At 39.6% G+C, this 16,832-nt stretch overlaps 1 protein-coding gene across 1 annotated transcript in view; it reads right to left on the bottom strand.

The window, feature by feature from the left end:
- PRKCE (protein kinase C epsilon) overlaps window positions 1–16,453 on the bottom strand; it is a gene marked incomplete at both ends in the record, with an annotated part of 268,767 nt that extends 252,314 nt beyond the window's left edge. The window contains one exon of the mRNA XM_079550695.1: window positions 16,106–16,453. Coding sequence (XP_079406821.1) covers window positions 16,106–16,453 — 348 coding nt within the window. The remainder of the gene's footprint in view (window positions 1–16,105) is intronic.
- Between the last annotated feature and the right edge of the window lie 379 nt (window positions 16,454–16,832).

The raw sequence follows: 16,832 nt of genomic DNA, 5'->3' as shown, positions 1-16,832 counted from the left end.
AATACATTCAAAGTGATACTCATTTAGAAATCTATTGATGAAAAGTACTACTCAAATCAGGAACTATTTGACTGTAGATTATGGAAATGCGTGTAGAAATGTTCCCAAATAAAGGGAGTAAAACTGAAGAGGGTTCTTCCTTTTGCAGGTAAGCATCTGGTATTTTGCTTTACCCTGTGATGTCTCATTTTCTTATCAGTACTCTCAGCAGCACAGCAGACAAACAACTAAAATGTGAAAGTGATATAGTCCCTGTAGATCAGTTTCTGTCTTCCTCAAGCGCTGTGTAAGTCTATATACATACAGAACACTGATGATGTGCACTGCAAGCATTACAGCCCCCCCAAAAAGCTGACAGCAGTAACATGATTTACTTCAGAGAGTCATCGTAATCTTAGGATGTGATCTTGTCAGAAATGAGAACCATAAGCTTACTGGAAATCAAGCAAACTCAGCACTTCACTGGAGACACTCAGCATCTTGCAGGTTCAAATCCATACTTTCTGAAAGTCACTTCCTATTTGTCCTTTGTTTACCCTGGCTTATCCTGAACAGTGAGGCTTTCCGACATAGAGATAACTTTGGAAATGATTGCTCTCATATTCTTTGATGATTTCAAAAGGCAGGAAAGAATCTCACCCCTTTCTGAGGGCCATCCAGCTGAAGAAAATCACGTTGCTTTTTTCAGGAATGCTAATAAGAGCCAGTAATAACTCATCTGAGTCGCCTCAGCCTTGACATACCTGACAGAACTCGCTTTTGTTCTCTTTGAATAATATATTTTCCTTCTGTAGCTGCTTTCACACTGTTATCATTCAGCCCTAAAATGGGAGGCTGCCCACAGTGCCCCCTTCCAGTCAGTGTAACCTCTTCCTACAACATGCACTCACAGCCTTAATGTATTATGACACTGGAAGTACAAGCACATTTGGATCAGGCCACTGGGAAACATAGTGGAACAAAGTAGGTCTTCAAATTAAGCTTTTTAATGATTAAATATGTTAACTGTAATTAAAGTTGCTACCAGTCTTTCTCCAGGGGAAAAAGAGAGAAGTAGAGAACGGCATCTAGTTTTCTATATTTCTCATAGTAAAGAAAATCAAGAATGGGTCAGATATATGCGCCCAAACAGATGAGAATAAATTATTTAATCCCTCCCTATCCTCATGAATTACAGTTTTACTGAGCCAAAGCCATTTTTTTTTCTTTCTGTTTTTAATCAGGCACTACACCTCTGATTTTCTTTGGGTATATCCACTTTGTCTGAACCAGAACGCCTCCCAGGAATTTCGATCAATTCAGGCTATCAGAATGATTTTTAAATTCTGCCAGGAGCAGAAGTGAGGTACTTCTCAGGTGAGAAAATGCAAACAGAAGCCAACAAAACAGTGACAGCAAGTACCAGTGGGAGAGCAAGGTATTAGAGGAATGTGCTATTGGAAATGCACAACTCTTTGGACAGTAGGGTTGAAGGAAAATAGCGCTGAGTTGGAGGCATTGAAGACACAAGACCTGGAATGTGGGATCTGAGCTTGCAGGCTTCTGAGACACAGAGGGGCTCACCTGGGGCCTTCAACTGCACCTCTTACTGGCAACAGAATTTTTGAGCAGATATGCTTTCACGACCGATGGGTTTCTATCCCATATGCTCTCTTTTTTTGCTGTTGAAACATGGCAGCCTTGAGATGAGCATTTAAGGTACTACATTCCTAATTTAAGAAGTGAGGACACAGATGCTGACTTCACATGAAAGTGATGATGAGTGATAGGTTCTCATACTGTCCAGCAGGCCTGCCAACAACATTAATAAAAAAAAATATGCATTCATCTAGCATTCATTCAATTCTACTATTCACCCAAAATATTCCTTCTTAACAAAACTCATGCTCTATCAGTTTTTCTGTTCCAGGAAAGTAAACCTGCTACACCAGGAGAATTTGAAGAGAATTGTTTGTATTTAGGCACCAAGTTTTCTTATATTTGCCTAACAGTGAAAGAAAATCATAGCTTCTCAGCAGCCAAAGGTGCCACGCTAGTATAAGCATTTGGTAAGAAATCAGGCTGTTAATTTACCCTGAAGCCACTGTTCTAATTGTATTTCAGGAGTCACATTTATTTTAAATAAAGCAAACCCAAGAGATGACTAGCACTAGGAGTGCTAATTTCTTGTTGTAGATCACTGACCAGCGTATTGCAAAGTCAGTATCAAATTTTGGATGGCCATCCAGGGATGCATAAGCTGTGAGTTTAAAGTTAATTCTCAGGAACAGACAAAAACTTGAAGCAATCGAAAATACGAGTTCACCACCTTTCTACTCCAATGTCTTCAGCACTACATTATACTACAAAAGTGGTACTCCAGTCACTGGATTCTTTTAGTATGATGAACCTTAACAATTCACATTTTGACATTTATTTCTGCAGCATCTGATTAATACCATTCAAATGAAAAGACTGCAAGTAAAAACCTTCATTATGCATACAAGTCCAGCTGTTACATTTATACTGATAAGGAAGCTCAGTAATATATACATGAGATCAAGCGACCTAATGGAATGCAACTGAGAAACGATTACAGCAGGTATGCTGCGTTCTTTCCTGACTTGAGCTCCAACTAATAACCTTGCAAAGCAACTGTGAGTAACCAAACTATCACCTCCGTTTGATTCCCACTGTCTCCCTTTCTCTCAAATTCATAAAACTTCTGTTGCTTAAATCTGCACCAACTTTGTCCCACTCAGGATCCACCCTGAAGCATAGCATGTTAACCCCAAGACATGTTAATATATCCAGTCCACTGATACAGTGGCTTTTTCAAAATCAAGTAAACAACAGATCAGCAGCAAGTCAGGCAGGCACACCACCCTAACCTCACTGTACCTGCTTCATAAACATGCTTAGGTACTGAACTATTGGGCTCTGCTGCCTTGCACAGCTGCTCCTGGGCACAAAGCAAATGCACTCCTCAGTCTGTCTAAAAAACCTATCACATCTACTGCTAGTGTCCAAGGCAAGTCCTTAAAAATGGAAAATCAAATATTCAGTTTCTTCAAATGAGTGATCCAAATAGAAGTCTCCTTTCTCAATTTTCAAACAACAAACACTATATTTTGTCTGTTCTCGACTTCTACCATGCTAAATTCAACTATTGGAATATAAAACATTATGAGTTAGTAGAACAACATACAGAGTTGCTAAGAAAAGCAGCATAAGAAGAATGCTGGATAGATGAAGAAGAAGCTGCAAGACAGAAAGAAAGCTCTAACAAGTATTAATCAGGCTCAGGTGGCATTTCAGGAGCCTAGGTCTCAGCCCCAAGCTCCTCTCAGTAAAAATAAGGATATCAATACCTCCACTGCAAAGTTCCAATATGAAAAACATAAAAATGCCTTTGCCATATTTCTGGGTGATATGGAAGAATAGTTTCTTCAACCATTACACTTCCTCTTAGGAATGCTATGAAGATGACTATGCTCAAGATTCTCTAGACTTACATATTTGGCTAATGAATTTCATTACTACCTGAGACAGATAAGATCTATGTAACACTATGTGTTAAATTTAAAGCTGAAAAAGATCTCTTCCAGAACCATTAACACAAATGGCTGGACTATTCATTCTATAAGAAGATTTATACCCAATTATGAGTGAGTGACCATCTCTGCATTCCTCATTACTGACATCCTCATTTCTCTGAAGAATTATGTGAGTGGAAATAAAGTCAAAAATTACAGAGGAGAGAGGAGATAAGGTTATATCACAAGTACAAGCTGGACAATTTAAGTGGGTAAAAACTTGTCTGACCAGTTCACAGCACTCAAGTTTATGATGAAGTTCTTACACATTATCTCACACCCACAAAGACTTCAGACAATAAAGTAATAAGGACCAGGAACAGTGAACTTTGTGCACTCTGAAAATGAACTCACAAACCTCACCTGATCCCATAGATGCTAAGTAAAACCAAATAATATCAACAGCAGCTATTTTTATTTTGTGATATGCTACAACAGTTTGAAACTTTTTTAAAATAAAGCCTGCTACAAATGTGTTCCCTATTTCTGTAATCCAGTTAATAATAATCCAGCTATTAATAATAATCCAGCCATTACTGAATGGCTTCATATTGTTGACTTTTGTACTTTGCCTCTATCTTGATATACAGGTAAAGAACCTTTATCGATCTTATGTTGTAGTTTATCATCCAAAAGTGGGATAATAAGTTACCTGATTTTACAGTGTAAGGTCTGCCAGGAAGGAGCTATGAATTTTCTGTTACTGCACCACCTAACATACTGTGAATGTTATCAAAGAGAAAGCAATAACTCGTACACTCAAAACTGTCACCTACCAAATGTATGCATCCACACTTGGAGAAGGCTTCCATGCTTCATTCCTCTTTTACTGGGGATATCCCTGTCATTGAGTAAATTTTCATGGGTGCATAAATGTCTCTGGGACATCATATTATTTGCATCATAAAGTTGACTTAACTGTGCATAAAGGGGTTCTGCAGACTGCACACTGGTGCTGGGGCACAAAATTTACTTGCTAGTCTGCAAACAGGACACAGGACTGATTCACAGTCCTGGAAGAGCTGCAGACTCATTGGCAGTACTACAAAATACTGGGCCTGCAGTTTGTCTTACTGATGATAGCCACGACTACCCCCAAGTCCCAAACAGAGCAAGCCTATACTGTTACAGCGGGAGGTGGCTGCAAGGCTGAGAGCTTTCGCCAAAACTGCACCTGTTTCTCACCATACCTGCATTCAATGTCAATAAGAGATGTATATTTTCTTATCTCAGTCTCCCAGGAGCAGCATAAAAATCTAAAGTGACATTCTCACATCTCATATCTGATCTTAAATCTGATATTAAAAAGATATAAACTTTAGAATACATTAAGGATCTCTAGAGCTTTGCACTATTAGTAGCACTGATAGAGCAAAAACAGTGCTTGGCTGGAGAGCACGCACTTTTTAAATAAGATGTAATAGTTGGAGTAAGCGAGAAAAGGTCAGTCTGATGTCCACCGTACATTCAAAGGAAGCTAGAGATCAGTTTAATTTTCTTTGTTCAAATATCCAGTTATTCACTATTGATTTACTAATGAAGACCCAGTCAGAAACAACTCCCCAAACATTATCCATTGGAAGAACACAAAAAGACATGTACCAGCTGACCGAACAGATAGGAAATCTCATGGAGGGAACCTGACCATTCTGAAGAGTGTGCTCACAAACAGTTCACAAAGCATTTGCACAGTGACTCGCTAACAGTTTTGTTTGGAAAGTGAATGACTTTCAAAAAAGAACCAGGATCCCGCAGTCCTACTAAATGATTCCCCCCAATCAAAGGGTCTTGTCACAAGTGGACAAAGCAGACAAAAGAAATGGTGAGAGTGGGCAAGGAAGGAGCATCTAAAGGCTACAGGAACTTGTGTAGGTCATGGTGTCTGGGCTGCTAATTCAGCAGGGAATAGTTAAAAATCAGTCTAGCTGAATTTGTATTTTAAAAGCTTTTACATTACCTTTTAAAAAATGCTTATGTAAAGCACCTCCTAAATGTGACCACTAAACCAATACTCTTTTCAATGTAATGAACTTGAATGTAGATACATTAAAGTACTGCATAAGGTCATCAGAAAAAGCCAAAAGATAAAGTTTTGCTTTTTTAGGTGAGAAGTGTTACGATTTCTACGAAACATTTGTGGGATGTTAATAAAAGTCTTCCTTCTTTCATTCCTCTCAGGCTTGACATGCCTCTCAGAATTTGCAGACACAAAGAGTGAAGGAGAGAAGCAAAACTTCATACATCTTATCTCAGCCAAGTGGCATTAATACTTATCATTAACCCTATACATTGCATCTGTATTTGATTATTGCACAGGCAGTGCTCTAACCCACTACTGATAAAGAAAAAAAGCTCAAATGTAATAATACAGTTAATTGTATGCATATATATACATACAATTGTATATTGTATGTAATAATACAGTTAATTAAATGTAATAATTACAGCTTTCATGGAATTATAGAGAAAAATTCCCTTTAATTCCCTAAAAGTGTGTGATCCCAACACACATAAAGTAATATGGGACACTCAGTAGTGCCTAGAAATTTGGGAACTGTAAGCTAGATCTTAAGGGTTGTCAGTTGTCAGCTCCAGAAGGAGGAAACACCACATCATGCAGATCTTCATGTACGTGGGGTAAAATTGCCACTGTTGCCTCTCCCCTTGAGATTCTGAGTTAGGAACACCAAGTCAAAGTCAGTTAATAAGGCTACGGCAACTTTTAATACTTGTGCGCATTTTCTCACTGTTTCTTTTGGCTTCCTCAGCCTGCCTTCTCTTCACTTGAGCATGGTCTGCAAATTTTTGAAGACAAAAAAATCATAATTCTCCTTTATATTAAAAAAAAATAACAGCCAACCCCCCCCCCAAAAAAACACCAAAAAAAAAAAAAAAGAAAAAAAAGAAAAAAAAAAACCAAAAAATACAACAATAAAACAAACCAAACCACCAAACAGTACGGGGGATTTTCTGTGAGAAAAAGTCACTGCTAATTCCAGTAGTCAGTACCTACTAAAATTGCAATTGCAACACTGTTTCCATCACTTAGGAAAGCTCAGTTTTCAGTGAGGGATCACCTTCCTTCCATGCCCCACCCACAGCTAAAACCCAAGAATTTTGCTTGGAGCTCAAAGCTACCACATTACATTTCTTTCTTAAACCACTTCAGAAGTATAACTAACTGGAAATTCAGTGCATCACTTCTGATTGAAGATAACTGCTCAGCCAGCCACTGGTCTGTTCAGTCACTTCCCTGCTGCTTGCCGAGAAGCTCAGAGGGGACAAGCTTGAGAGGGGGACAAGCTTGAGAGCTGAACAGCTGGGCAAAGGCCACAGAGCTCTGGGTACCAAAGATGCTTCTAAGTCCTACTGACATGAGCTTACAGAGTGACAAGAGGGAGTGATGGAGCAATGGGAATAAAAGCAATAAGGGATATCTTTGGAAGCATTTACAAAACAAAACAAAACAAAACAAAAAACCTGAAATAAAAGGTAGGACACAGGCCTTAAGGATGTGGTGATAACAATCAATTGAGGAGAAAACAAGCAAGGTATGAGGTCCAATGTCCAAAGGTGTAATGGCAATACAGGGTAACGGGGAAGGAAAAGGCAAAAAAACTCAGGCAGAAAAAAAAGATTCCTCAATAAATCCAACTTGAATCACATAAGAAAGAAAACAAAGTGAATGCAGCATGTGTGATTTCTAGCTTTCCTTTTCTAACACATTCTTTTTCATTGTTTTCACAGAACATGGATCAACCTAACTTCAAAATAAAGAGAAGCTGACAAATGCCACAAAGTTTTATATAATGAGTAAATACGGTCCCAGCAAGAGAACTATATTTGCAATAGCTGTCTGTAGGATATTTCATTCATGTAGCCTACTAGCATTGCCAACAACAAAATCTTAGGCAATCTTGTGAAGGTCAGTATCGTTTATTGACCGTTTTGAAACCAGAACAGATAAAGGACGGTGGAGAACTGGCAGCACAAAGTCAGAACAGATGATAAAAAGGAAACTGAAAGAAAACAAGGAAGGAGAAAACACTGCTATCATTCTGGCTTATGTTCCACAAAACAAAGCAATGTCATTACAACCATTTCCTTCACACTCTCTTAGAATACACACTGTCTTCTCTTCAGAATCATAACACTACCATATCTGCTTCATTGCTGCCACTTTACTACTTGTCTAAACATACTTGAAATTTTTAGTATCTGGCAAAGCCATACACTTTTAATCAGGTTAAAAAGGTCAATGTCCTGAAAAAAATGACAAGTTCTTGCCTTAGTTTCTGCTAGGACAGAATTCATCATATCAGATACTCTGAAAACAACTCTGTCCCAAATGAAACTAAGACAGTTCTAAAATGTGCTATGAAACCCTGGTTCCCCATAATAAATTGCCTGACACATATTGATACTGTGAAGAGCTGAAGGATACTTACTCAGTTTGAAACCTAATTTAAGTTTGCCTACCCTAAACGAAGATTAAAGACAAAGAGATACCATGTGAGCTGTTCAAACAAGGCAGATATGAAATTTATTCGGTAACACCTGGCCATTATTGATGCTGTTTTGCTCCCACGTGCAATGAAATTGCCCAGCAGAATATCAGAAACCACCAAAATGATTCTGTTGTCTGTAACAATTAAATCAACTCAAGTTAGTTGATACAAAGCAAAAAGGGCTGCCTGCTAAACTCTGATGGAATCAACCTCTGCCTTTTATTTATATTCAAAAAACAAAAGTCTTTATTTATTTATTTTTTACTTCTGTTTTTCAACAATTTAAGCCCTACAGAATTACGTGGGGGAGTGGGGGAAATCCTATTAGAACCATGTAGCATCTCTCTAACACTGTTTCCAATAAAACTAATGTTAGAACTCCTATTAGATTTAACATGAACATGACAACATCACTAGATCTTTCTGCTGTGCTGTTCAGACATGAGATTTTGGCTTCTGTAACTTTTATTAAGTCACAGCAATGAAAATTTAAGATTTTTTAATTCATAGAGATGAATTCATATAAGCGAGAGGACACTGAAATCAACTTAAGTAGCAATTCAAGATACTGTGACTAATGATAAGAATGGACAGCAATTCTGTAGATGCTCTTAAATTCTACTCATTCGCCTTTTGTCTTGTACAATATGGTATAAAGTACATAACTATCATTAAACTTACTCAATCTCCAAAATTATGTTTTGCAGTTTTAGTTTTACAGTTGCAGTTTCATGCTAATATTGCCAAATATGCCAATTCTAAAATCTTCTGTCTGCCAAATAGGAAAGTGGTCACTTAGAAACACAAGGTTGAAACTTTTGTCAGCCTTCTGTAATGACTGCTTTGCCCCCAGATGGCAGAAACTCCTGCTAACTGCTACAATTTGCATGACTTAAAAGGACAAGAGAAACACCTCTCTTCTTATGATTTTACTAAGTCTAGTTCCTTGCAAGAGACAAAAGGGTTAGTTTGCTTCCCCCTCAAAATGGCTGTTTTCCAAGCTGTCTTTACACTTCTGATCTTATTCCACATCCAGATAGTTCCAGCCCCACCTTTCCATGTGTATGGAGGGAAAGTCTCTCCTCTCTGACCACAGATTTCCCATTACTGGCATACCGTATCATTTCCAAAACCTCTCAGCATGAACTGGATGGAATAGATCTTTTTTCTGCCTTACAGTCTAGTAAATGGAGTGAGGGAAAGGGGATTAAAACAGTACTGGATAAAGCAGAAATGAATTCAACCATTCAATTCCAATCAGAAATATTTTCACCTACATTTTTTTATACAAAGTATTCACATACATCCCTTCAAAATCTGAAACCCCAATCCCAATTTGTTTTAAGTTTAGTTCAGGGAGTGGAAACTAATTGCACTTAGAGGCCAAGTCCTACAGTTCCAACTTAAATCCTCACTTCAGCAGTATTTAAAGAATTCTGGATGGGGAGGGCAGAGATTTAGTTTTGATGGCTGAAGAAAGCAGAAACCAGGCTTGCATACATAAGATTTTCAGAAGAAGAATAAGTCAGTAAGGGTAAAATGAAAGTAAAGGATGTTGTTAAATGGTATTTATTCTCAGTTTCCTTTGGAACACAGGCCTAAGTTCAGGAAAGAATTTAAACAGTCTGAATAAAATTCAGTGAGCCCAGTGAATCCACTGAACTTGGTGGGTTACTCACAAGCCATGAAGTTCTGCACAGTGCCTATGGAAATGCTTGGGCTACAGTGATGTGCACTGTCTAAACACTGGCTCAAAAGGAAAACATAGGAACAGTTGTCATCAGATTTGGTCATTTCTAGAAGTCCAGCTTAGAACTAGTAATACCTATAAATTGAACTATGTTACCGGCAACATTATCCTACAGTTTCTACAGAGCTCAGTAGAAGTGTTGTCCTAGTCAGTACCAGCATTGTTCTTAGAAGCAGTAAGAGGAACTTCAGTCAGTCATAGGGTCAAATCTTGACCTACGAATACGATGATTTAGTGCTAAGTGAAAACCACGTTCGACTACACTCTCTGGGACTTTAAAACTGGCAGCCTGAGCAAAGCAGGCAAAAATAAAAATAAAAATACTAATAATCCATAAACAACAAACAAACAAACAATGACCAATAGGTCAGGGAGCACTGGAAGACCATCCACTAACTAGTCAATTTACCTATGCCTGCTCAGCATTGTCTCCTATACACACAGCTTTCTGCTGCTGCTGAAGAGGCAGCTGGAGTACTTGGAGCAGCAGCCACTACTGATAATCCTTCTCCAGGTTTCTCTCCATGCCACATCTCTTTCTTTCCACACATTGCCCTTTTCCTCTCCCCACAGCAGTGGCTGCAGAGGCAGTTTTTCGCCCTCCATGACTCCTCAGAAGGCTGGGAAGCACTGCAGGTGAGCAGGAGCTGATGGGAGAGAACATTTCTAGCAAGGAGTAGGAGTAGGCTTGTGCAGCTGCAGAAGGGGATTGATATGAGGGAGTGGGTGAGCTGCATGATGACTGTACCACATCCACAGCAGTGAGAGAAAAGAGGAGGCTCAGATGGAGACAGGATGGGGGAGAAGGCAAAGCACTTGTACGAAGCACTCTCCAACGTTCTCCCTCTGCCCTTCACAACTGCCCACCCTCCGCATTGCTTGAAGTCCATGTGAAGCCCTGCTGGCCACTGCTCACACCACAGCCTCACAGACCTTGTCCACTGCCAGCCTTGTAATGCAGAAACCTATCCAACAGGACAGTAGTTTCCCTTCCATTTCAACAAATATTCTTCTGATAATAATGCTTTTCAGCAGCTTGTGAACCATAGCTTAGATGAAATGTAAAGCTTTCACAAACAACATGCAAGGCCTTTCAGCACCACCTGTTCAGCTGGTCAATGAAAATAAAAATGAAAATACATTGCAATCACATGCTGCTAGCCCAATGACAACCTTCAACAGTTACCCATTCAGTGACCCATGATAAGATGATTGTGACCCCACTCTCTGCTCACCAGCTATATGAGATCACCTACTGCCTGAATGAGGTGTCATTTCAGCAACAGAAAAGGCAGAAGGCTACTAAATAAATGAACATACTACTCTCTGCCCCAAGAAACCCATGCCCTGATAAGTCCCTGAGCAGTTTTCCCAGTTAGTTTGGATGAGAAGCAGGAAGGAGATGGCTTTACTTCCCAAGTAAACGGACAGCACACAGGATTGAGGACTCAGATGTGTTTTAATTCTTCCTCTGCTATTCCCTTCTCAATTCCTTATTGCCCTTTCTCTGAAGCGCTGCTAGATTTTCTACTGCATTGAAATACTTGTTCTTCTTATTGTTAGCCATGTCAAAGCCAGACCATGTCTGTAGTCTGCTTGCATCTGCTCATTACATCAGTCACACCTTATGAGAGGTAAGCATTATGACGTTCAGAGTGGCATTGCCCTAACTTTACAGACCGCAGCATGGAGACCCAAGACATAGTCTTTCCAGTTGGAAGACTGCATCAGTAGTATGCAATAAGCATGGTAGAAAACCATGTAACTCAGTAGCAAAATGAGTACATAAAACAGTGTCCATTTTTCCCCTTCCATCTCCCATAACTCACCATCAAATTGCTGCTGAAATATTGCATTAATTCATAAGAATCTTGCTTTATGCAATGGTGGCACAGCTGCATGACTAACTTCACATTAATAATATTGAAATATTAATAATATGAAAGAATGCTTTTAAAAGTATATTCCAAAAGATCTTAACAAAGCAACAATGAAGAAGAAATAAAGGAAGAATAGAAGATATTTAAGGCTAGCGAGGAGAAGCTCACTGAAATCTGTGTTTTAATTTTTCACTGACAGTGTTAGGGATTATTTAAAACAGCAGAAAATTGAACTTGATTAATTAACCTAAATACAGCTGTGAAATATTCTGAGTGGAAATACAGGCTTTTCTTGCTAAATGTTGTGACGTTCTGACTGATTAAGTTCTGCTACTCAGCCTGCAAAAGGATTTCTTAGGACAACTCAATAGGGTTTCTCATGTACAGTCAAGCTAATGGCTAAGACCCTTAGATGGAGTCTTTGGCATTGGTCCAGCTACGCTGATTTCATCTATTGCCAACTCTGAAAAGTGGACATGAACTCAGAAGCCATACTACCGGTCATCCAAACCCATAAATACTGATCATTCTAATTCACAAAAGTATAATCACAGGGCTGGATGTTAAGGGAATCTTCCTTTCTGATTTAAAATCTACAGATAAAAGTGTAGCCACAGCATCAACTCAACTGCGCTGCAAACATATGCTGTGTTTACATATTCAATATGTAAGAAAAATAAATGAAGAAATACTTTGTTATTACACAAATCACCTAACTCAAAAAATACAGTTTTTAGTTTTTCAATAAGAACTTTCATGTTGTTTATCGTTCTGAATTTTCTATTTATCAAAGCGTAAGTCCCTCAATAACCTTTTGAAAATGCTTTGTGCCATTCTGTATAACGTTTCATTCACTTACAGGAATAAGTCTGCAACTGAAAGCTTGCTTTGAAACTGCAGTGTAGCCAGTGCTTAAAAAAACCTGCAACACTGATATTTTGATTATGCTATGTCTGTATTGATGCACCACTGGAAAAGCAGCCATCTCCTTCATTATCACTAACCAAACTAAATATTTTCTTGTTGACCTTCCTTTAAAGGAAATGTACGTATTTTGTTTAGAAGCTTCCATCTAGTAAAATATGAACTAGCATGTTAGGCCACAACTCATTTTTTCTGCATATGTATGTTCAGAAAATATAAATATCATAAATAGACAGAAAATATAAAAATCATTCATGCAACCACTGAATACTCTGCAGAAAAAAGGAACTAGAATTTTGCACATTTATCTTACCCATTCCAATACAATAGACGCTCTCATGATTTCAAGCTTTCTGCTTGTTTATCATTAGTGTTTCCACTGTAACCATGGCACCAGGATATAGCACAGGTTTAACACTGAGAAAAATACCCAGTATTTTCCTAAAAAACTCATCTTTCACAAAACACACAAGCACATGAAAACAATGGCAAAATAAATAAACAAATAAATAAATGAAAAGAGAAAAGAAAAAGAAAACAAGGTAGGCAAGGGGGCAAAACAGAGAAATTATTTCTTTTCAGGGAAAAAAAAAAAAAGAGCTAAAACATTATTTTTGTGCAAGTCCTTTTTTCATCTTGGACTTCTGACAAGTCTAGAAATATGTAACAGCATAAGTCATAACCTTGGGCCTAGTGCAGATAAAACAAATACTGAAATTTCCTTACAGAAATGCATGCAGTGTTATGCAAAATTCAGTGCATTAAAGCAATTAGTATATTGGCAAGAGCTGCTCTCAAAATATGAGCATTTTCTCAGAGCTATTTCAACAGTGACAGTCCAATCCTGCAAGATCTGTTGCATCATTCTGAAGGTAAAAAGGGGCGGGAATGCAATTAATTGCATCAAACAGACTCAATAAACTCAACAAGTACATGGTACCCATTCCAACTTTTAGGACTCCTTAAAGGGAAACACTCAGAATGGCATAAAAATATTTTATATTCTCCAACAATGTTTATAGCTTGATATTGGTATTTCAAGCATGAAGGAGGAATGGGCTTCTGTGATAGCTGCTTTTAATTTGCTTGCCACAGAGTTGAGGAAGGGTGCTACAAAAACATCTGCCTTGAATGCCAAGAGCTTAATGAAGGAATTAGTCCCATTACTAAACAGAAAGAAAAAAAAAAAACAGACAGAAGCATATCAGATCTTAGTCTTACATTGATTTAGGCCATGTGCATTTTCAATGCCCTGCGACAGCCATTCAACTAACTTAGTTCAGAGAAGACTTATTTTTTGCAAGTTTTAATACAGACACCAGACACTGGTGAAGACAACAATAAATCTATGTCTATCACTGTACACTCTATAGAGATGTCATAGCCACTAGTCTTATTTAAGTTAGTGAAATCAGATGAACAAACAGTGCGATTTTGTAAAAGCCAATTCTCTGGGGTTCCTTAACTATTAACAGTGCAATAAACACACTCAGTATTAGAATAACAAAGACACCTTTTGTAAAATTGGAGATTTTGGAAAAGTAAAATACAATTCTACAAATGCCTGCACACTCTAGTTCCAACAGTGTTTCAGAGGGGGTGGTGTTCTCTGCGTATTATATGCACTGCACAAGCACAATGATGACTTACAGCACAAAAATAAAACAAAAAAGAAGTAAACGATGCTTTAGATACCATATAATACTGAGCTAACCAATTACGATCCAGTGCCACATACTCAACCTCTGTACGCAACACACAACAGAAATCCCTCTCTTGTCTCCTCCCACCCAGTGGATGCTGGACAGCAATGAATCCTGGTGCATTAAAATACAGCATTTATCTGATTCAGTTATTTAGTTCCCCCCAGAACACGCTTATAATGGTCTTATATAGTTAAATTCCACTATTCACCCAGGGTACGGGTTTGGATGTTTGAACTCACATCAGAAATTAGAGCCAGGATGTACCCTCACATGCCAGCCCAACAAAATTTAAACCTGGCATCAGTAACCTGCAAGGTCCTTCTAGATTTGGCAACACACTCAGAACATGTACCACGCACAGAAGGAAAACATATTATTATTCCTTCACTAAAAATCCATGATGACATCCTCATTCCATTGGTCTCAACGATAAAATACCCTCTGATTTCAGAACCACAACACGATTATCATTCAATCCAGGTAAAAGACATCTGCAATACTGCTGCATTTGTCTTTTCCTGATTTGGCTTTTTTTTTCTCTGCCTATCACTGAGTTTTATGATCCAAGCTTACTAATGTGTAGCTTTTATACAGCACCACAATAAGCTAGATCTTAATTATCACAATGTAACACGTAGAAGAAGTGGACAATATTTTGAAGTTGTAAACGTAGAAGTTGTAACAGTGAAGTTATTTAGGTCTTAATCAGCATAAAGAGCTTCCCCATTGTTCTGATGTCTCTTTATACCACTGCATCAAGTAAAGGAGCTTCAAAGGATATGTGAAGCTCAGAGCTGTTAACTCTTGCTATTTTCACTTTGCCCCGGGTTCTTCACTTGCCAACAAAACATCACTCTAGCCATAACAAATAAACATGCAAAGATGAGTGTACACACTTCAGATGGATGGCCAGGCAGGGCACATTTAAAATTAGAAGGCAGTTACTATTGTTTTATACATCTTATCTAAAGAATACACCATTTAACCATTTAGCAGCAGAAATGTGTATATTCCTGTTTCCTGTGCTTCTTCTTGTTTTATTTTCAGCACTAAATCACAGTACCTGAGGCAGTCCGACCAAGGATTTTGTGGCTTTTTTGTACTCCCACTGAGGCACGTTCGCCTCTGGGTCTTTGAGATGCAGTAGAAGCTGTTCAGCACATTGTGTATACGGGCAGCATCTGCCTGCTTTGGGCCAAAATCCACCAGAATCCTTTTATCAATTTCAGGCATTTGAAGAAGCACTGCATTAGGTCTACGCATAAGGGTCCAGACCATCTAGGGGAAGGAGGAGCATCAGCACTGATGCAGTGAGCTTTCAAGTGACACGATGGCCCTGAAGTGTCTGGTATCAGAGGTCAGACCTGGGTTTTTAAGGCTTGTCATGACCTCGTCACGGCTTTGTCACTTCACACCGAACACGGTCTAAATGCTGGCTCTGGGTTTTGTCATACTGTATGGATGGATTGCTTGAGGGCTTTGAACAGCAAGATAACTGGACCTGTCTTTATGTAACATAATTTCAGAAGTGATAATTATACAACTCTTAGAGACGCCGTATTTTTCTTTCTTCCCATACCTACAGATCACATGCATTAGATAGACAGTAATCACAACTACCTGGGTATAACAAGGTGCGGAAATAACGAAAAGCCTCCTGAGCCACGGCATGCCCTTGCAACCTAGCTCTGCAATACAGATATTGCACCCAGAGCAATGCCACCAATACATGCATCTCTGCATGGGCAGCGTGGGCACTCACCCAGTCCTCGAAGTGGCGGCTCCCGTTCTGCAGCAGGTCCTCGAACTGTATAGTGCAGTTAGCTACAAAATCGTCGTACCCGATGGGGGCATCGTGGAAAACAGCCATCTCTATCTTCCTGCCGTTGCAAACGTCAGTGACAAATTCATCGTTCCACGCGGGACTGTTGGTCTTTTGCTTAGTGGAGGTCTGCCCAATCCTGGAGTCGTCCACATTGAGGGCTATGTAAGGGTCCAGCAGGAAGGTCTGCGGCCTGGGGCCCACCGCATGCCTCAAGGACCACGCCGTGGGCTTCAGATTCACCGCCTCGCAGATCTTGATCTTCAGCAAGCCATTGAAAACCACCATGGCTGGACGGACGGCAGCACTTTCCCGGGATCAGGCACTGGCACGACGCGCTCGCACAGAGCAGAGGGAGGAGGGCTCGCCAATAAATAGGGGCAGGTCTGGGAGAGGGGGAGCGGGACGCCGTGCGGGTCCCCTCGCGTCGCCGCCGCCGTTACCTTGGATTATTTCGCCTTCGCTCTTGCGACACCCAGTGAATGCATTTATTTTCTCGCCCGTGCTTCTAACGGAAAACAAGGGAGGGGGGCCGCAGGGGAGGGGGAGGCTGCAGGAACCCCCGAAGGCGATCCCGATCCGGGCGGCGCGGACCCCGAGCGAAAGCCTCCTCCCCGCACCTACACCATAATCCCGGCCGGGGCTCCTCGAAGGGGGCAGCGCCGCG

This window comes from Tetrao urogallus (assembly GCF_951394365.1).
Source record: "Tetrao urogallus genome assembly, chromosome: 2".
Classification (NCBI taxonomy): Eukaryota; Metazoa; Chordata; class Aves; order Galliformes; family Phasianidae; genus Tetrao; species Tetrao urogallus.
The sequence above is the reverse complement of the archived record's forward strand: the minus strand, read 5'-3'. Positions and strand labels throughout refer to the sequence as shown.